General features: G+C 53.6%; 9 protein-coding genes across 9 annotated transcripts; 5 read left to right on the forward strand and 4 right to left on the reverse strand.

The window, feature by feature from the left end:
- Positions 1-35: 35 nt before the first annotated feature.
- Positions 36-2,210, reverse strand: BAUCODRAFT_121677 (uncharacterized protein; the record flags this gene model as incomplete). The annotated part of the gene is made up of 2 exons (XM_007677497.1): positions 36-2,146; positions 2,198-2,210. The coding sequence occupies 2 exons, from the start codon at positions 2,208-2,210 to the stop codon at positions 36-38; spliced, it is 2,124 nt and encodes a 707-aa protein (XP_007675687.1).
- Positions 2,211-2,945: 735 nt separating this feature from the next.
- Positions 2,946-4,698, forward strand: BAUCODRAFT_69171 (uncharacterized protein; the record flags this gene model as incomplete). The annotated part of the gene is made up of 4 exons (XM_007677309.1): positions 2,946-3,254; positions 3,319-4,181; positions 4,245-4,360; positions 4,415-4,698. 4 exons carry the CDS (start codon positions 2,946-2,948, stop codon positions 4,696-4,698), a joined length of 1,572 nt encoding a protein of 523 aa, XP_007675499.1.
- A 484-nt stretch (positions 4,699-5,182) lies between these two features.
- BAUCODRAFT_575021 (uncharacterized protein) lies at positions 5,183-7,206 on the forward strand (the record flags this gene model as incomplete). The annotated part of the gene is made up of 2 exons (XM_007677498.1): positions 5,183-5,277; positions 5,342-7,206. The coding sequence occupies 2 exons, from the start codon at positions 5,183-5,185 to the stop codon at positions 6,966-6,968; spliced, it is 1,722 nt and encodes a 573-aa protein (XP_007675688.1). The 3' UTR covers positions 6,969-7,206.
- On the reverse strand, positions 7,154-8,760 carry BAUCODRAFT_121680 (uncharacterized protein; the record flags this gene model as incomplete). The annotated part of the gene is made up of 3 exons (XM_007677499.1): positions 7,154-8,209; positions 8,315-8,347; positions 8,629-8,760. 3 exons carry the CDS (start codon positions 8,758-8,760, stop codon positions 7,154-7,156), a joined length of 1,221 nt encoding a protein of 406 aa, XP_007675689.1.
- Positions 8,761-10,504: 1,744 nt separating this feature from the next.
- Positions 10,505-11,868, reverse strand: BAUCODRAFT_46691 (uncharacterized protein; the record flags this gene model as incomplete). Its single annotated transcript, XM_007677153.1, has 2 exons — positions 10,505-11,647; positions 11,704-11,868. Coding segments are annotated over 2 exons (1,308 nt in total), but the record flags the coding sequence as incomplete, so codon positions are not given.
- Positions 11,869-12,228: 360 nt separating this feature from the next.
- On the reverse strand, positions 12,229-13,238 carry BAUCODRAFT_32921 (uncharacterized protein). The gene has a single exon (XM_007677014.1). It carries the CDS (start codon positions 12,998-13,000, stop codon positions 12,575-12,577), a length of 426 nt encoding a protein of 141 aa, XP_007675204.1. The 5' UTR covers positions 13,001-13,238; the 3' UTR covers positions 12,229-12,574.
- Positions 13,239-14,717: 1,479 nt separating this feature from the next.
- Positions 14,718-16,001, forward strand: BAUCODRAFT_32924 (uncharacterized protein). The gene has a single exon (XM_007677015.1). It carries the CDS (start codon positions 14,958-14,960, stop codon positions 15,702-15,704), a length of 747 nt encoding a protein of 248 aa, XP_007675205.1. The 5' UTR covers positions 14,718-14,957; the 3' UTR covers positions 15,705-16,001.
- A 628-nt stretch (positions 16,002-16,629) lies between these two features.
- BAUCODRAFT_32925 (uncharacterized protein) lies at positions 16,630-17,269 on the forward strand. The gene has a single exon (XM_007677016.1). The coding sequence runs from the start codon at positions 16,963-16,965 to the stop codon at positions 17,179-17,181; it is 219 nt and encodes a 72-aa protein (XP_007675206.1). The 5' UTR covers positions 16,630-16,962; the 3' UTR covers positions 17,182-17,269.
- Positions 17,270-18,166: 897 nt separating this feature from the next.
- Positions 18,167-19,936, forward strand: BAUCODRAFT_69251 (uncharacterized protein; the record flags this gene model as incomplete). The annotated part of the gene is made up of 3 exons (XM_007677316.1): positions 18,167-18,500; positions 18,560-19,713; positions 19,769-19,936. 3 exons carry the CDS (start codon positions 18,167-18,169, stop codon positions 19,934-19,936), a joined length of 1,656 nt encoding a protein of 551 aa, XP_007675506.1.
- Between the last annotated feature and the right edge of the window lie 552 nt (positions 19,937-20,488).

The following is a 20,488-nucleotide window of genomic DNA, read 5'->3' on the forward strand; positions in this document are numbered from 1 at the left end:
CCAAGGACTGCCGCCCTGCTGCCTCCGTGGTCTTCTCACGACCAGTCTTCAGTCTTGCGCAGAAGAACGCTATCACCGCTATTTTTCACCAGAGAGCCAATCCGTATGGGAGTCTCGCCCGCGTCTGAGAGCACCTTTGTCACGATGTCCACCTTCGCATCCGAAACAGCTAGCACCATGCCCAGCCCAGTGTTCCAAGTCCGTGCAAACTCTCGGTCGCTGATGTTGCCAGCTTGCTTGAGCCACTTCAACACCGGAGGTACTGTATATGTAGACACGTCTATCTCCGCTGCCAAGTGTTTCGGCAGCATGCGCGGAATGTTGTCTTCCAGGCCACCACCAGTGATATGCGCCATGCCGAGGATAAGGTCCTGCTTGATAGCCGGCATCAATGTCTTGACATATATCACGGTCGGTATGAGCAAGCTTGCTCCAACCGTCGTATTATTATCCCAGGGTGCTTTATCCGTGTAGGAAAGTCCACGCTTGTCGATGATCCTTCGTACGAGGGAGAAGCCGTTCGAATGTACGCCGCTGCTTCTCAATGCTAATAGACAGTCGCCTTCGCGCATAGCCTCTTTGTCTGGAAGCACTTTCTGACCCTTCTTTAGGGCGCCGGTTGCAGCCCCTCCAGCATCGAATTCTTTGCCTTGGTACATACCGGGCATCTCTGCTGTCTCACCACCAACAAGCGCACAGCCGGCTTGCTTGCAACCTTCCGCCACGCCTTCGATGAAGCGGACAGCATCCGCGACATTGAGTTTCGAGCAAGCATAGTAGTCCATGAATGTTAAAGGTTCGGCCCCCTGTACAACCAAATCATTGACGTTCATTGCCACGAGATCGATGCCTACGCTAGAGTAATCATCCATCGCGAAGGCTATCTTCAGCTTCGTACCGACCCCGTCTATTGCTTGAATCAAGATCGGGGGCTCAGTATAGCCAGCAGCAGCCAAGTCAAGTGCGCCACCAAAGCCGCCTATCTCGGCGTCTGCACCTGGCCGTCTGGTGGCTGCCACTGCAGACTTTATCGAGCGGACAAGCTCGTTGCCCGAGTCAATCGAAACACCAGCTTCTGCGTAAGTCATACCCTCGGCACCAGCAATGCCGTCTGTGTGAGTCACGGTAAGGCCATCATATGCCGGCTGCAGTAGCTCCCACCGGCAGTTGATATTCTCTTTTCCAAATTGCTGCATGAGATGCGACGCAATCTGATCGAAGTTATCTGTGGCAAGTGCCAGGATCGTTGGTCCAGCGCCTGACAAGCATATGCCAAGTAAGCCTGGATGTGAGGTTGGCGTCACAGACCGAAGGATTTCTGTTAAGCCCGGTATCAGAGTCTTCCGGTACGGTTGATGCACCTTGTCCTGCATGCCGTCGTAGATGAGTTCGGCGTTCGGTGGGCTTTGGCCCAGAGCTGTAGTGAGCAATGCTACTCGCTGTAGGTTGTAGATAACGTCTGCCTTGTCGTAGGTGGTTGGCAGGACGCTCCGCGCTTTCGAAGTCGGAACTTCGAAGTCCGGTATCACAGCTATGCATTTAATCTCGCTCGCCCATGGAAAGCGAATATGCTTGCCGATGTCTAGTGGCGGTATAGGCGGTGTTAATCCAGTATCTTCCCCACCTTGTGGTGCGGGTAGTACCTCAGCAAGAGGAATTTCCTTACGCTTCATGTCTTCTGGATTGAGCTCCTTCAGGTAGGATCCCACGAAACCTCCGTACAAGGCTGCAGCGACATTGTCTGGATGTCGCTCAATCATGAGACAGAAGTCCAGTAAGCGGCTTTTCGACAATCCAAGCTTGCCGACCTCGTTGCCTAATGACACGCCAGCTACAACAGCCGCACCAGAGGACCCGAGACCGCGTCCTAGTGGTATGGGATTCTTGATGTGAACATGTGTTGGTTGAGGAAAGTCTCGCATCTCATGACATCGTAGCACGTACAACGCAGTTTGAGTGATGAGATTGCGATTTGGGCTAAGGTCGACATTGTCCTTACCTTCACCCTCGTACGTGATCCGGCAGTTGTGCGGAGCTGATTGGGAAGCCTGGTCACCAGTGGTGACCTCGATCTCGAGCCATAGTGAGAGTGCCAAGCCAATCACATCAAAGCCAGGTCCAATGTTGGCAGAAGAGCAGGGCACCTCTACAGGTCGTTAGTCTGTATGGTAGCATAGAGCGGGCTCGTAGAACAAACTAATTGTGATCATCTCATTGGCTTCTGTGAACACTTCTTCATCGCAGCTTGCAAACCCTTCTCGGTACTCGCAGTAACTAACACTAGCACGTGAGTCTTACAATACACGGGTACCGTACGTGACTCGCGGCAACTTCAATAGTTCTGCCGTGGACAAGTCACATGTCGGGGAGACGGGTGTCCTCGTGGTGCGAATCTTTGATCACAAGAATTGCAAGATCCACTTCGGCACCAAGTCGGAAGGCTTGCATTTCCGCAAAGGTACTCCCCGCCACACTTGTCATGGTGCAGACAACCCTCACGCGCACCTCTCACCCGCACGCATTGGCACAACGTCCGCATGGCGTCCAGTGTGTTCGCTTCACCATGTCATCACCACCGTGTGTCACCGTCGAAGACAATGTTGCTGGGTCTGCATCTCGTCTCGAGCCCGCCCCATTGTCCGGTCTCCGCACTCCCACGCGACCTGGAGAAAGTCTATTTGCAGCGATCGTAACCTCCTTCGCCTTACGGTTTAAGCAGCCCACCACTCATGAAACGCACTGTCACCGGGAGTAACATCTGCTACATCGGCTAAGCTGACGTCGCTCAGGCCGGCTTACCTCTAATGGAAGCCGCACCTGTAGGTCTGTATCGCTATACAAGCTGCTCCTCTCTTTACCCTATCCCCTCTGTATTCTCTTTCTCTGCACGCTCATTTCATTGTGGGTCATTCATCGTCAGCCTGTGTAGAAGGGACGCCGCAAATATGAAAGAATTCTACGGCTTACGAGGCTCGAAGCTAGATGTGGCCATTGCCATCGTAGCAGGCGCAGACTTTGCCCTCTTTGGCTATGATCAGGGAGTTTTAGGTGGCTTGCTCACCCTGCCCAGCTTCTTGAATTTGTTCCCGCAACTCGATGTCATGAACCCACCTGGCGGTGATACCAGCAAAGCATCCAATATCCAGGGCATTACTGTTGGACTCTATACCTTGGGTTGCTTCTTCGGAGCTGTCGCAACGATTTGGCTTGGAAATATGCTTGGGCGCAAACGCACAATCTTCATCGGATCTTCAGTAAGCTCTAATACGCTTACGCAGTCGATTGGCAGTACTGACCAAGGTTTTGTGATGTTGCTAGATCATGATCGTAGGCGCAGCGATACAGTGCTCCTCGTTCAGTCTTGGACAACTACTTGCTGGGCGCTTTATCACTGGATTCGGAAACGGTATGAACACATCGACAGTGCCGACCTGGCAGTCAGAGACGTCGAAGTCACACAATCGCGGGCGCATGGTGATGATTGAAGGCTCGCTCATCGTCTTTGGAGTGATGATCAGTTACTGGATCGATCTGGGGATGAGCTTCACCGAGCCGTCCTCGGTCTCGTGGCGTTTCCCCATCGCTTTCCAAATCGTTATTGCCATATTCATTCTAAGTCTGATTCCAGGTCTTCCGGAGTCGCCTCGCTGGCTCGTGCTGAAGGGCAAGGACGAGAAGGCGCTTAACGTGCTCTCGGCCCTTCAAGATCTCCCGGAAGATGATCAAATCGTTCAAAGCGAGTACAAGGCAATCAAAGACACGGTCGAGGAGATGCAAAAGGGCAGCTTTGCAGACGCCTTCAAGACCAATCGCAACCGCAATCTACATCGCACAATCTTGGCTTATGTCAACCAGATGTTCCAACAGATCAGCGGAATCAATATCATCACTTACTACGCGGCCACTGTGTTCCAACAAATTGGCCTTTCACCCTTCCTATCCCGACTACTCGCTGCGCTGAACGGCACCGAATATTTTCTAGCTTCGTGGATTGCCTTCTTCCTTATTGAGAAAGTTGGGCGCCGCAAGTTAATGCTTTTCGGTGCCGCGGGTCAAGCTCTCTCTATGGCTGTATTGGCTGGCACGACCGCAAGGTTGACGAAGGAATCCGGGATCGCCGCCGCAGTCTTCCTCTTCGTCTTCAACTCCTTTTTCGCGATCGGCTGGCTAGGCATGACATGGTAAGTACATGCTGCGTGTTTGTTTCGACCAACATTGAGCAGCAAAGCTCATGAAAACATTAGGTTATACCCAGCTGAGATCACGCCCCTCGATATCCGTGCACCCGCCAATGCCATATCAACGACGGCAAACTGGATTTTCAATTTCATGGTCGTCATGGTCACGCCGGTTGCCTTCGGTGAGTAATCCAAGGACCGAGAAGGAGCGGCTAGCGTCTAATCGATCGGTCTAGCATCGATTGGCTATCAGACGTACGTCGTCTTTGCTGTCATCAACGCTTTCATGGTGCCATGCGTATACTTCTTCTTCCCTGAGACGGCTTACCGCAGTTTGGAGGAAATGGACGAGATCTTCCACAACGTCCATGGCTTCCGTGGCGCTTTCACGGTTGTAAAAGTAGCCCATGAGATGCCGCACCGCTTTGGCAAGAATGGCGAGCTGTTGATCGCTTACGACGACACGGACGAAGCACAGGTAAGCATGGAGAAAGCCCACTTCTTCTGTGATTCCCGCTGATTAAACAACAGGCCGCGCAAAGGAGGCGAAGTTCGGTGGCAGGTCCGGCTGCGTACGAGGGGAAAGGCTCTGTACCACAGGAGGATGATACCGTAGAGAAGAAGGAAGAGGTTTGAAGGATCCATGCCGGCGTGCATAGTCGGCGATGCATGCTGACCTGTAATTGCGCTTGAGGGACCTATGGGCTAGCGAGATAGCCACATACACCAAGTTGACGAAACCAGCACGTAATATATCCAGAGCGTACAATCGTACAACCAAGATGTCTTTCACCCTTACCGAGGGTGTTCTGTGCAGCATTGTTGCCTAAGGCATGCGTTCTCGAGTCAATCCGTCAGCGGCTTCCACTCGCACTATATTGACGGAAACATTTAATTTTGTGTCCAGTACTTCGTCCAAAATTGAGCGTTGCTGAGAGCGTATATGTTGGCTGCCCTGTGACCGCGAGCAAGCAGTGTCCGTGGTAAGGTCCATCAGCGCAAGTATGACTTCGGCTCTGTCTTATATCAAGCCGAACACATGGCTTTTCCTACGCTTGCCTTCCAAGTCGCTGAAGATATTAGAGATCAAGCCTAATACGTAGGTGCCCGAAGCGATGCCCGAATCGATGTTATCCTGCAAGCCCATACTGAGGACGGCGCAGGATCATCGACGCGGGCAAACTCGGCTCTTTCCCTTCCAACCTGTTGCTCGGTCGACCCTACTATTACACATACGAGATACTAGAGAAACGAGAAGATGAGGCGTGCAGCAGGCTACGCAGAGTACCGCCCAGCGAGCTCAATGCTGAGATTGTAAACGAAGATGCAACGCCCAACGAAAGTAGGGGCGAGCCGACTACGCCGAGTGGTGTGCCTGTTGCGTTCGAGATGACGGAAGATATCGCTGTCGAGACGAAGACAAATCGCCTAACAGTGGACGATGCTAACCGGCAGGCATTATCCCAGGCGGAGATTGAAGAGATGAAGAGAAGCACAGCCGGCAAGGAAATAATAGAGAAGATCCTTGCAAATCACTCAGGTCTGGATGAGAAGACAGTGTTCTCACGCGCAAAGTACCTGTTGCGGAAGAGGAACAAATACCTGCGGCGCTTCATGGCGTTGCCAATGGACATTGGTAACATCATCACGTATATCACTGAGAAGGAGCCGCATCGCATACTGGACATAAGAGAGGAAGCGCTTGGCCTAGTCTGCGCTTGGAGCAATGCGCACGTGACGAGTGTCGAGCTCGACAACAACGATACGGAGGCTTCTTCGGCTCGGAGCGGAAGATGGTTGGTCGTGGATGAGACCGGAGGCTTGCTGGTAGCCGCATTGGCAGAGCGGATGGGAATACTTCACAAGACAGAGCTTCCCAGTGAGGGAAAGGCAGAACCCACCACGTACGGCACGGAAGCGCACGATACGAGTGACAATAACGACGGCGGAGTGTCGCTACGGCCGGAAACTGCAGAATCCACTGGTGCGGAGAGATCAATAGCAAACGGCACACCGAAGACGGAGCATGTGCATCGCGACTTTCCAACTCCGGCACATGGCAATACAATCACACTATTGCATCCAGCCGTGCAGCCCAACATTTCGATTCTCAAGTATTTCGGCTATGATTCAAACACACCGGACCCAGCACATCCCATGCACACCCACCTCAAATCGCTTTCGTGGCTTCAACTTCTTCACCCAGAAGAAGACCCGACCTACCGCGAGCCGGAAGTTGTACCTGAAGCACAGTTGACCAAGTGGAAAAGCGGCAAGCGAGGAACTTACTGGAAGAAGCGGCGGCGCTGGGAACGCTGCAAGAACATCGTTGACGAGGCTAGAGAAGGCGGCTTCGACGGGCTAGTAATCGCTTCGAACATGGATCCTGCGACTATCCTACCACATGCGGTACCTTTGCTGCGAGGCGGAGGAGAGCTGGTCATTTACTCACCAACGATCGAACCATTGGTCCAGCTCATGGACCTGTATAGCAAAGAGCGGCGTACCGCCTACATTAACCTGCTCGCGAAGGGCGAGATGCCCAGTACCGAAGACTTTCCGGTGGATCCTCGGCTGCTGCTCGCTCCGACGCTACAGACGAGCCGAGTGCGAGAATGGCAGGTCTTGCCCGGTCGCACGCATCCGATGATGACGGGCAGAGGTGGCTCCGAAGGCTATGTCATGACTGCGAGACGAGTGATTCCACTCGAAGGTGGCGTCGAGGCGAGAGGCAACTTCTCTGCGAAGAGGAAACGAACAGACACTGCAGATGCGACTTCTGCACCGTGAGCGCTGTATGCCATAACACACTACCCATATGGGAACGGCAATCAGCAGGCTAGCGCTTCAGTACCCGATTTAAGAACTGTCTCTTGGGGTTCGCCCATCACTTGCACTTCGAATGCTTCCTTTAACATCGTGTCGTCAACATTAGATATGAAGCGGTTTGTGGTCATGAATTTCGCCGATCAGGCTTATGATAGACCCATGGCCTTCCTCACCCTGGCTACTGTCCCAGAAGCACTATCCGAAGCCCTGACGGCGCCAGTATGGGCTAGGTCGATAAGAGTTGATTCATCCCCAATTAAGGAGCTGTATCGCGCCCGGATGGGTTCCAACACGCGGTCAATGGCATCTGCAGTGCGCGTCTTCAATGATCTCATACTCAGACTCGCGAGATCCCGGGCCAACTCATCCTGGCTGGCGTAATCCGAGGTGTCGTTGGTGTGGTAGATAATGTCGATAAGGTTGCTAACACCGGGTCTGCTACTGGGATCGTACGTAATGCCCTCGATCGAATCTGTGACAGCTGCTTTGATCTTGCTCTGGATTGTCTCTGTTGAATCGGTGAGCAAGATGCGTGATCGAGCATTGGGATGGCTTTTGGACATCTTGGCGGCAGGATCGGTCAAGCTCATGACCCTCTTCGCAGGACTGATGAGCGTTTCGGGTTGAATCAGAACGTCTTGGCCGTAGACATGGTTGAAGCCACTCGCTACCTCCCGGGCAAATTCAAGGTGTTGCGCTTGGTCGTGTCCGACAGGGACATGCGTGGCTCGGTGAACCAGTACATCAGCGGCTTGCAAAACTGGGTAGGAGAGAAGGCCGAGCTTCAGCTTCTCACTGTTTTCCTTTGCGCTGGCAGTCTTATCCTTCCACTGCGTCATGCGGCCAAGGTAGCCAGTGCTCGCTTGACAGGATAAGATCCACATCAGCTCTGCATGAGCTGGCACATCACTCTGATGAAAGATGATACTGCGATTGGGATCAAGCCCAATCGCAAGCAGCATGGCCAGGCTTTCCTTCTTCCATTGGCGCAGCTGGTTGGGATCTTGACGAACAGTGATCGCGTGAAGGTCGACTAGGGAGTACAACAAAGTCGTGTCCGGGGTGGCTTCATCCTGCAATTTGACCCACTGTCGAAGCGCGCCCAGATAGTTACCTAGATGCGGTATGCCTGTTGGTTGTATCCCTGAGAAGATGGTCCGAGGGGTTGGGCTTGCGGAGCTGCTATTCCGACGGCGAATTCGCTTAGAACCGCGTACAGCACTCACGCCTCGCAAGTGCTGCCGTCTTGCTGTCAGTGCTATGTAGGTTCGGCACAACGACATCCGTGAGGAGCGTTAGGTGCATGCAAGCTTGTCAGCGCCTGAACACGGGTGTGACGCCTGCAGGTGCAGTGTCTAGCGGAAGCGTTCCGCATGCGATCGTGACCAACGAAATGACTTTGAGATGCTCTTCGCTTCGCCGACTAACTTCTCACAACCACAAGCCATACGACTGGCTAATGCATCATGTCGGAAATGAACGTTGTCAACGACGATAATCCGTTTCAGGCTGCCTCGCACGCCTTCCTAAGCTGGCTAAGTGCTAACGGAGCAACGATCTCTTCCAAGATAGAGCTTGCAGACCTACGCTCTCAGGACGCCGGACGAGGAGTGCTTGCTACCAAAGACATCGACGACGATGAAGAGCTTTTTAGCATACCCAAGTCGATCATCTTGACCGCAGACAACTCGCAACTTGTCGGATCGGTGAGGGATGCGGTCGATGATCCGTGGCATCGGTTAATCTTGGCCATGATTTCGGAGCATCAAGCAGGCCAGCAGTCTTTGTGGAAACCTTACCTTGACGTGCTACCTTCTGAGTTCAACACTCTCATGTTCTGGTCAGAAGATGAGCTGAAACAACTGCAAGGCTCAGCGGTGACGAATAAGATAGGCAAAGCCAGTGCAGATGCTGCTTTCAACGACAGTCTGTTTCCTATCCTTAAAAAGCATATTCTGAAATCAGAAGTCTCCGAAGATGAGCTCATGCGGCTTTGCCACATGATGGGAAGCACGATTATGGCCTATGCGTTCGACATGGAGAAGCCAGCAGTTGGCGCTATCCGGGATGAGGAAGATGGCTGGGAAGAGGACGACGAAGAAGACACTCTTCTCAAAGGCATGGTACCGCTGGCAGACATGCTGAATGCCGACGCCGAGCGCAACAATGCCAAACTCTACCAGGAAGACGATAAGGTCGTCATGAAGTCCATCAAGCCGATCAAGGCTGGCGAAGAGATTTTCAACGATTACGGTCCCCTACCGACTGCGGATCTGCTAAGGCGCTATGGATACGTAACCACAAACTACGCAATATACGATGTAGTCGAGCTCAAACTGGACTTCGTCAATCAATTAGTGCAGCAATGGGGACACGATCCCCAGCAGCTGAAGACCCGTGAGGCATACCTCGAAGAGCAAGGCGTGCTGGATGACTGTTATGACATCTCGCGTCCCGGCAACGAAGATGCGCAACAGTTGCCCGATGAGCTCTGCATTCTCTTCAACACGATCGCAATGGCAGACCGGGACTTCACAGAGCTGCGTCGGAGGGGGAAACTCGCGAAGCCTGCTCTCTCGTCAGAAGCCGCATTACTGCTTGGACACGTCCTTGAGGAGCGGCAGAAGATGTATGCCACCAGCTTGGTGCCCGAGGAAGGTCTGGGAACCATTACCGTTGCTAGAGCAAGGTCATTGCGCCGCAAGATTATGGCTCGACAGGTTGTTGCTGGGGAAATCAAAGTTCTGGACGATGCACTACATGTGTTGCGTCATCTGAACAATACCCGCGATAAGAAAAGGGCAGGAGAAGCAAACGATGGCACACAATCAATGAAGCCTGAGCGCAAGAAGCGCAAAGGTTGAAACCGATCTTCCTAGGGTATCTGCGCATCAAGATCTAATCTTACAAACAGCCAACAAGTGATACTCAAACAACATCCTCAAGCGAATCCAACAAATCCGCCAAGCTCAGCTGGCGCCACCAGCAGCGACCGACTGCGGCGGCACTGTGCTCACCCCCGGATGAGCATGTCCGCTTGCACCGACCGTGGCTGGCTGTTCGCCTTTGCTCCAATGCCGCTGGTGCACTGACTGCTGCTGTTGCGTAGCCATGCTATCCGGCCGTGTGCGGTTGTTGAGCGCAGCACGATAATCAAAGGTGATACGCTCAGAGATTGGAAAGTACTCCGGGCCTTCCTCGTCATCGGTGTCCGCATCAGAGACGACACCTCGGCTAAGCTGGCCGTAAGGTATCCGCTTTCTGCTCTCAAGATATCGCCGTCCGCCGCGGCCGTATCGAAGCCGACAAGCGGGATGCGAATCTCGCTTGAGGTCATCGCCTGACTCTACGTCTGACGACGGCCAAGCACCCGGGATGTGGAATACTGATACCGGCTCCTCGGGTTCCGCACCGGAAACCGCTTGCTCAGTGTCTCTGGCTGATGGCGCATCCTGCATCTCGATGTCACCTTCCTTGTCCTCGCTTGACTGCGATGGCAAAGACGGCGGAGGTGTCGGGTACTGAAAGCCTTCGGGCGGGAGCTGCGCCCACTTCAGCATCGGATCCGGTTCTTCCAATGGCGGCGTGATTGGATACTTGGTATCGTCGACCCAGTGCTGGTTCCACTTCGCGTGCTGCTCCTTGCGGTTTTCAATTGTGTTGTTGACAAACGCTTCGGCTTCCGCACGCCAGTCTTCGAGCAGTGGCAGGTCAACATCAGGTGCTGTACGCTCACCAACCGACCGAATACGGATCGTCGTGGGTCTTTGCTGTGCAGAGTCTTGCCTCGCTTTGGGCTTGCCAGCTGGCTTCTGATTGACGAGCAATTCCTCATCATCACCTTTATCGCCTGTGATTCCCTTTGCAACCTTGACTTCCTTCAGTTGCTTTCGCTGTTCGAAAACTCTATGGCTAACTTCGAGATTTTCCTTGTTGAGCCTCTCACGGTCTACGACCAGGGATACCAGCGATCGGGCTTGTTCAAGCTCAAGTCGCAGCTTCTTTAGCTTTTCAACGACCTGAGCATCTCTGCCTCTGGTCTTCCTGGTCTGTCGGACTTCACGCCGCCGGAAACATACATATGGGTCTGCGTCATCAGCTTCCGCTGCAGTATCCAAGACTCGGACCTTGATGGTCGGCATAAGCGGCCGGGACCCTTTCCTCACGATCCAGTACTTGTATATGGGCTTCAGATACTGGTAGGCATCTGCAGATATGCCTTCCTCCATGGACCGCTCAAGCTCGTCCAGTGTCGGAAGAGGCGCACTATCGACGTTGGCAAAAGGCTGCAAGCGGGCACTGGTCTCCTCAAAGAAGTTCATCACTTCTTCGAACGTGTCTTCAGAACATTGGCTGAGCTTGTCCTTGCGGTCACGGCCATCAACCTCCTTGCCATCGTTCAGCCTGGCAAGAAACTCGGCATCCTCATCGTTCATGCAGTACGGCACGCCTATGCAATCTTCGACAGTGGAGCTGAAGCGAATGTACGTTGCTGGCTCCTTGAAGACTCTCGGATACAGCTCGTCATACTTGAGGCCCTTGACTCGCACGGCCTCCGGCGTGGGGATGTAACTTGTCTTGATCTTCGCGCCAAGTGCCGCAGCGTTCGACGCATTAATGATGGCTTGTAAGTGGTATTCCTATCTCGTTTGTTAGCTAATGCGCACATCAAACAACACGGACTAGGTTGGCGTACAATCTCCTCCCCCTTCTCAACACCCGTCTCCACATGGTGGAGGTGCTTCTGGACATCATCGTCCGCTTGCTCCTCGATATCACTCTCGCGTATGATACGAAGTCCTTGTTTAGGATTAAGCTTGCGCTGCCGCACTTGTCGATTCGTATTGGCTCTCGTGGACATGACCTCGAGCACAAGCAGAGATCACGTGCCGGTGCGCCCGGACAGTTGTCACGGTCCGTGCGCACGGTCGCAAACTGGCCACCTTGCCCCTTCGCTGTTTGCGTGCAAATACATGCAAAATTGCGTCGATGAGCAACAAAATTGGGCATGAACAGCGCCGTACTACACAACCTATACTGTGGTCAATTTTGGTGGATTTCCTGACGGTTTTGCGCGCGCTCTGATGGCAAAGTGTGCAGTGAAGCTCATCCAGGAGGTGCAGGGCTTTCACCGTGCCTGGGTGGCAGTGACGACTGCCGCCAAGCCGCTCACGCTAGACTTGATTGGGCGTTGAACCTCCGCGGCTGTTGCTATTGCTGACCTTTGCTCGTACAGTCAGTTCGATCTTACAGTGTACGTAGAACCGTTCTGAATTTATTTCTATATGATAATGATTGAGGCATCATGGAAAGCATTCACTGGGTATAATCGCAGCGACTTGACGCTCTTGACGGGCAGATATGCAATACGAAACGCTAATCACTTGCCACATCGGAGAGAGAGCACGACAACTCGACTGTACTCCCACGGCGCTGCGCTTCGACGTACGTTTGGACACGAGGCTGACCGGGCACGCTGTGACCGTGAGAAACATGATACCCGCATAGGGAACCTTCCCGCGCCTTGGAGTCCTTCCATTGCTAGAGCAACTGGATGCTGACTCTGACTATCCGCCACCTTGCTTGACCGAGCACGCTACGTCCGGGAAGTTGCGCTGCAGGGTGTTGTACAGATCGTCGGGCGCGTTTCCGAACAACATCCTCGTCCTGGGCGCGACCTCTTGAGCAGTGTTAACAGCCGCTTCGAACAATGGCGTATGCTCCTTGCCGCCGCGGATGCCAAAACCGATCAGGAAGCCATCCCACTGCTTGTCTTTCAGAGTAGCAGCAAGCCGTTCAATGCTGTCTTGCAAATCCTTGGGATTGAGCGCGATGTTGCTAATGTCGAAGCCGGCATCGTTCGCTTGCTTGACACTGGCTGCGACCATCTGCTTGATCTTGTCTTCGCCACCAAAGCGAGCTAGGGCGGCCGGATCGTCCTTGACATATTGCCCGAAGGTTGCTGTGAGGATGGCTTTACGGGTGCTTGCCATTGCGAAAATAACGTCACAGTCCAGTCGATCCAATGAGTGTCCCGCGTACGAACGTCCGCTATATCAAATATGAACCAGATGGCTCTCTGCACAAACGTATTGCCACGACTGCAATATTAAAGTAATTCGTTTACGCTGCAGCCGTTCTCGGACCATCATAGACTGGTGTTGACGAGTGCAGCAACTGATATATGCCACAGCACGCATTACTGTCTGAACATTGTATTCTTCCACGCAATCGCAGCTGTGAACTCAATGCTTATGGCATTTCCGAAGCGTTTCGGGCTTCGGCATTTTTCGTGCTTAGCAAGCGCCCGGCAATGCGACGTTCCTCACGTCTGCATCCGAATCTCCTGGTCACATCTTACATCGTCTGCTCCCAGCCTGGCATTGTTGAACAACCCTCAACAAGTCCGGACTAGATTCGTGCTCACCTCTTTGGTGCACTTAGCCAGGATACCTGTACGTAGGAGTTTCTTACAATGATTCAGCCTGTAGGAACTGCAAGGCTTGGCAACCGAGCAAGCTGTTGAACTGGCGAACAACGAAGCCCGCAGCCTCAGCTGAGACTGCTCTCTCAGGTGCAGCTACTTCCGTGCTATGTGTCTGATTGTTTCGACAAGTGTTTAGTATCGTGCGCAACTAACGCTTCCGAGTCTTCGCATCTTCCCTTTGTTTCTTGTGCCAAAGCTGCGCACGACTAGTATGGCCACACTACGTTTGATCATAGGAGGAGCGCTGTTGGCTGTCGTGACAATTGCATACGTAGGCAGGTTTCTCTGGCGAGGATACAATACAAGGAAGATGCTGCATTACCTGGTAAGTGAACTGCTGTCCGGACAAAGCTGGGCTAAGCGGACTGGATCTATACAGCCTGGCCCACCACATTCATGGATCTTTGGGCACCTGCTTGTAATGGCAGATATTATGCAGGAAGTGCCGATGCGAGTGCATCCACACGGTCGGTGCATCTTCTCAAGGTAAGAAAGGAGCAGAAATCAAGACCGCTAACGGCGAAGCAGTCCTGCCATTGCGACTTCAGAAGAAGTACAACATAGCGACTGATTATTGTATGTTTCCACGACGACTCTGGCGCGGCAGGATCTGACACTTCCATGATCAGTCTATCTGGACGTTTGGCCTCTTGAGCGACCCATATTGTATATCTTCGATCCTCAAGTGGCAAACCAAGTGACGGTAGATTATGTTTGCCACAAGTACCCGGGTCTAGCTCTTTTCCTCGATCATCTCGCCGGGCCTGGTAATCTTGTCTCAACTGATGGTCCGCATTGGAAGAAGTGGCGGAGTATCATGAATCCCGGCTTCTCCTCCTCGCACCTGACAACACTCACCGCCGGCATTGTCGACGACGGCTTAGTGTTCCGTCAAAAGATGGCAGCGTTCGCTGAGACGGGCGAGGTTGTCAGGCTTGAGGAACACGCCACCCGCTTGACTGTCGATGTTATTGGTAAAGTAGCTTTAGACCTCCGCCTAGGAACTCAAACGGGCGAGAATGCGATGGTGGTCGCTTTCCGTTCCCAAGTCACTCAGCTACCCAACACAGGTATTGCTGAGCCGTGGTATATGTACTATCCCTCAGGGTGCGTTCGGCTTGTCGATGGATCCGTATGCGGGCTTGAGTGCTTGCTGACAGACACAATGATAAGCATTTACAATCGCTGGAGGAATGACAAGATCATGAAACAGTATATCGGCAATGTGCTGGATGAGCGGTTCGCAAGAAACGATGAAGGCGCCGCCGTGCTATCACCGCCAAACCAGAAGAAGCATCGAAAGCGCGCGATCATCGATCTTGCCATGGATGCTTACCAGATTCAGGTAATATCATCGAGCAACTTGTGTTAGCATTCAGATTACATTGAACGTAGCTGACCCTCGTACCCAACGACGTTAGCTACCGGACATCAATGAAGGTATGAAGAGTTCCAGGCCAGCAATGGACGCCGAGTTCAGGAAGATGGCGATCACGCAGATCCGTACTTTCATCTTCGCAGGACACGACACGACGAGTACCGCCATCGCGTATGCCTTTTACCTTCTTCACAAACACCAGGACTGCCTCGAGCGCATCCGCGCAGAACACGACGCCGTCCTTGGTCCCATCGACCAGACGCCGCAGGTCATCAAGAACGATCCATATATTCTCAACAAGCTCGAGTATACGATGGCAGTGATCAAAGAAACACTGCGACTCTTTCCACCCGTAAGCGCCACGAGGAAGGGCGCACCCGGGCTGATGATCCGAGATCCTCAATCAGGCGAAGCGTATCCAGCACCGCCTGACTTCCTCGTTTGGGTCATACATTACGCTCAGCACCGGAACCCGAAAGTATGGGGTGACAGCGCGGATTTGTTCATGCCTGCGCGTTTCTTGCCCGAGAATGAAAGCAAGCTGCCAGAAACTGCGTGGCGACCGTTCGAAAGAGGGCCGCGTAATTGTATCGGACAGGAGCTTGCGATGCTGGAGTCGCGCATTGTTCTAGCCTTGGTATGCAGGTCGTTCGACTTCCAGCCAGCCTTTGACGCGCTCGACGAGCTCAAGGATGATGGCACGGTATGGGCGAAGGATGAGAGCTTTCGGAAAGGGAAGCAGGATCTAGACGGAGAGGAAGCTTATCCTGTGTTCGTTGGGACAGCGAAACCGCGCGAGGGCATGCCATGTCGAGTCCTGAAAGCGCAATAACAGAGCGATCCAGACAGTGGCAAGTCAATTGGCATACGCTTGATGGAGAAGCAAAATCATATGGTATGGGCATTTGGTAGGTCTAGTACGTAATGATAAAGTGAGAGTTTCGCAATATCGCGTTCACCAAAGGTGGTGAAACAAGAGCGAATTCCGCGAAGTCAATGTCGCCCCTTTTCGCGTATCGTTGCCGTGGTTCACGGATCGTTCTGTTGGGTCTGTCTATGGTGATAACGTCAGGCTGTCACACGACAGAGTTCTTGCGACGTCTATTCAGCATCGAGCAATGAAGAGTCGTTTGCCTACCGATTTTGATGAACTAGTGTCGCGAGAGCGAAGCTGAACGTAGTCTTTCCAAGGAGAATTGATGGTCTAATCAACCTATGTACATACCAACCCTCACAGAATCCTGCCACGTCTCGATGAGATTGTTGCCGTGTGATCGACCGCATGGTCGGGCCCGGTTCGCAGAGATTGACGCGGCTTGAGATCCAGCAAGGTTTACTTGCCAAAGTAACGGCTGGCCAGCCTTCAGCTGTACACTGGTACCTGCGTCTCGATCAGGTCCAGCATTAGAACTGTGACAATTATTGCTCGGTCCTGCAGGGTACTCCGGCGAATCGTGCCGCCTGTCCGTAGGCACGTACTCTCCTACGCGGTTCTGGCCGCGAGTTCAAGATACAAATCGCGACATCGTACACTGGTACCATGGTATGCGCAAAGATTAAGTTCTATGGTGGATCTTCCATCAATTCTCGACGCTTCTCGCGCAGAGACTAATGACGCTTGCGTGGAGGTGAGTTCAGTACTGGACAGTGACCACCATGTCAAACACGCGGAACATCCTAAACACTCCAGGTTTGCATGTGGTGTGTGCATGCAAGACAGATGTGTAGTGCAGATTGCAGATCGACCTTTGTACATCGAGCCATATCCGTCCACTTTGCCGGCTGAGCAAGCCGCGCTTCCGGCTCGCGAACATTCGCATGAGATTCAGTGGTGGAGAATTGCTTAGATGCTCCAAGCTTTACAGTTGACCTTGCCTCTTTAGGGCCTCAGCTCCGTTGCTTATGAGGCGGTATAGGTGCGGGCTTGCATAAGGCCCCATATGTACATGTACTTATGAACCTGCGGGACCTAACGAGTGTCTCCATGAACAAGAGCTTCGAGTATCTTGGCGGAAGATTACGCGCAGCCGGCCTCAGAGAGACCAGATGTCGAAGCGATCTCGATGTGATGAGCGACGACTTCAGTCTGCATGCTTTCGGTGGCTCACAACGCTAGCCTCGTCCAAATTGCTCGCCTGAGCGCTCGCCGGGTGGCCACAGACTTGCCTGCATTGACTCAAGTGGCACTCGGACTGTCGCCCGAGATCGTGACATCTCGTAATTATTCTGCCAGACCACATGGGCGCTCCACAGTGGAGGCGAACAATTTGACAGGTCATCTGGAGGCAAAATTTCAATCAAATGTCTGAAGGCTTCTCGGCAAGCCGGCGCAAAGCGTGGCCACATGACACTGTTGCAGCGCTTACGCTGCGGTAGAGTCGCGGGGTTCACGTCATCGACTTTCGCTGCAGGTGGATGTACATCAAACTAGGGTTACTCGGCTCTTACCAAATGTGCGGCTGGCGGCTGGCGGTACCAGGGAGCATGGCAGGACGGAAGCTCTACTGAAAGATGTAAAGATCGTTAGGAGCGGAAGCATGTGTAACACCAACCCATGAGGCTGGCAGAGTTCAGGTTTGATGTGAACAAAGGCCAGCATGGGACCCGACAACCACCAGCACATGCAGTGTCGAGCTTATAGTGCGACCCATGGCGTGCATGGGGAGCGAGCGGGCTGGTCCGAAATTTCGGGCATGCGCTTCGTTGCCACGCCACTGTAAGCATTCACACTACGCCGCGCCCGCACGTTCGTCGACGTTGCACTCCAGCGTTCCCGCCATCCGCCGCCAATCCGATGTGAACGGAAGAGGCGCGTCAGCTGCGAGCGGTAGCATTACACACATCCATCGCTTCCTGCCCGTCGAGTCGTGTGAGCGGGGTGAGCGTGCCAAGTGAACGCTAGCTTAGTCCAGCCTCTGTATGCATTATACGGGAGCGGCTGCACGGTGGGATGGTCCAAGCGCCCAATCATAACCCTGCCCAGATCGCTCTGTGGAGCCCCGTGCTTGCCTAGCCAACCGCCTGAGCATCCTCACGTGCAACATCAATTTCCAGTCGTGGCCCAAACAGAGACGCGGATCGCCGAGGCTTACTCGAGGCGCTGCACTCCCCGCAAGTGAAGCTAGCTCTTCATATTTGAACGCTGCCGCTCTCGCAAACCTGCGTTGGTGAAACTGTTCCCTTCCCTTGACAGCATTCTCGCCGTGCCCATTACCTACTGCTCACATCTGACCCGGCAGTGAGACTCCTCCCGATACGACCCATCTTAGACAGTACAGGCACAGTAGCGGCAACATGCCTGGCGGCGGCGCGCTCGCGGCCACGTCCGATGTCAACCGCATCGAGGCTCCGGTCACCTTCCTGGCCTACCTGATCTGCGCCTTCGCGTCGTTCGGGGGTATCTTCTTCGGCTACGATTCCGGTTACATCAACGGTGTCACTGGCTCTGCCGTCTTCATTGAGCTCATCGAGGGTCCCGGCCACACTGCGCTCAGTGGTCCCCACAATTCGCTCATCACGGCCATCTTGTCCGCTGGTACCTTCTTCGGCGCCATCATCGCTGGTGACGTTGCCGAAATCCTCGGCCGCAAGTGGACCGTCGTCCTGGGCTGCGGTATCTACATTATCGGTAAGCGAGGGATACATAACAAGTCATTGATTGACACCGAGTCACTAATGGGTGGTCAGGCGTCATTCTTCAGGTTGCTACGAATGGCCTCGGCCTGATCGTTGCCGGTCGTTTGATCGCCGGTCTGGGCGTCGGCTTCGAATCAGCCATCGTCATCCTATACATGTCCGAGATCTGCCCGCGTAAGGTCCGTGGTGCGCTCGTCGCTGGCTACCAATTCTGCATCACGATCGGTCTCTTGCTCGCGGCTTGCGTCACCTACGCAACCCAGAGTCGCCCCGATGCAAGCTCTTACCGCATTCCCATTGGCATCCAGTTCGTCTGGGGCGTCATCCTCGGTGTTGGCCTCATGTTCTTGCCTGACTCTCCTCGTTACTTCGTCAAGCGTGGTCGCGTTGAGCAGGCTCGCAAGTCTCTCTGCATTCTCCGTGGCCAGCCGGCCGACAGCGAGTACGTCGAGGCCGAGCTTGCTGAGATTATCGCCAACGAGGAGTACGAGCGCTCTTTGATCCCGTCTGGCAGCTGGATCAACGGTTGGGCCAATTGTTTCAAGGGCTCGCTCATGAAGTCCAACTCCAACCTGCGCAAGACCATTCTCGGTACTTCCCTGCAGATGATGCAACAGTGGACCGGTGTTAACTTCATCTTCTACTACTCCACGCCGTTCTTGAAGTCGACCGGCGCTATCGGCAACGTCTTCCTGATCTCGCTCATCTTTACCCTCGTCAACGTGTGCTCGACCCCAATCTCTTTCTACACCGTGGAGAAGCTCGGCCGTCGCCCGCTGCTCGTCTGGGGTGCTTTCGGCATGTTGATATGCCAGTTCCTCGTCGCCATCATTGGTGACACCGTCGGCTTCAACCACACCCACCCGACCCCGACCGCGGCAGACCCTACCGCGGTTACTGCAAACAACATCGGGGCAGTCAATGCTCAAGTCGCCTTCATCGCCATCTTCATCTTTTTCTTCGCCTCCACCTGGGGTCCGGGCGCTTGGATTGTCATTGGCGAGATCTTCCCGCTGCCAATTCGCTCGCGTGGTGTCGCTCTTTCCACCGCATCCAACTGGCTCTGGAACACCATCATCGCCGTCATCACACCGTACATGGTGAACCCCGATGAGGGTAACCTGAAGTCCAACGTCTTCTTCGTCTGGGGCGGGTTGTGCACCTGCGCCTTCGTCTACGCCTACTTCCTCGTTCCAGAAACCAAGGTACGTGTTTTCGTTCCCTACTTCCGAGGCAGCGCAGTGCTAATGTGGCTCGCAGGGTCTTTCGCTCGAGCAGGTTGACAAGATGATGGAGGAAACTACCCCACGTACCTCTGCTAAGTGGAAGCCATCCACCACCTTCGCGTCCGATATGGGTCTCAAGGACGGCGCGAAGCTTGATGCCAACATCACCGAGGATGTTGAGCGCAAGGGATCCATCTTCTAAGCGTTCTGGTGTCGCATTGCAAGGCACCTGATTCTCAACGATGAAAATGAGAGAAGAGCTGCGCACAAGGTGATCCAATTAATATGGCGCTGTAATGGTGAGGATGATACCATGGCCTGCAGCTGCCACTGGCGTGTGTAGCATTGCAGTGTTATATCATGTTATGAGCATATCTGCACTTGTAGCCTTCTCTTCCCAGCCCATATCGTCTACAACGTACGGTATTCCGTATCCCTGTGGTATTCACGCGTCGGTACTCCTGCTCCTGCTCCTGCTGCGAACTCCAAGGTGTGCATGCAACTTTACCGACATGGTGCATATGGTCTCCATCGCACTTTAACGTAACTCAGCTGATATCAGCTGATGTTATTGGTATGAGTGGAAGGTGATAGAGGCTGTGCAAGGAATTATCCAGCGAATAATGTGGTATTGCGATATGCTCAAATAAAAGCGTGGGAGTCACTTCTAACCGGAGCCAATGCGAGGGTACTCTCGCTGTATATACCAAAGGTGCTTTGTTGCACTCATTTAGCCGGAGAGCCGCAACATGCA

This window comes from Baudoinia panamericana, assembly GCF_000338955.1.
Source record: "Baudoinia panamericana UAMH 10762 unplaced genomic scaffold BAUCOscaffold_5, whole genome shotgun sequence".
NCBI classification, from domain to species: Eukaryota; Fungi; Ascomycota; class Dothideomycetes; order Mycosphaerellales; family Teratosphaeriaceae; genus Baudoinia; species Baudoinia panamericana.

Bases quoted from the DNA above. Each gene is read 5' to 3' on its own strand.
- BAUCODRAFT_32921 (XM_007677014.1), bottom strand. From the start codon at position 13,000: ATGGCAAGCACCCGTAAAGCCATCCTCACAGCAACCTTCGGGCAATAT.
- BAUCODRAFT_32924 (XM_007677015.1), top strand. From the start codon at position 14,958: ATGGACGCCGAGTTCAGGAAGATGGCGATCACGCAGATCCGTACTTTC.
- BAUCODRAFT_32925 (XM_007677016.1), top strand. From the start codon at position 16,963: ATGCTTTCGGTGGCTCACAACGCTAGCCTCGTCCAAATTGCTCGCCTG.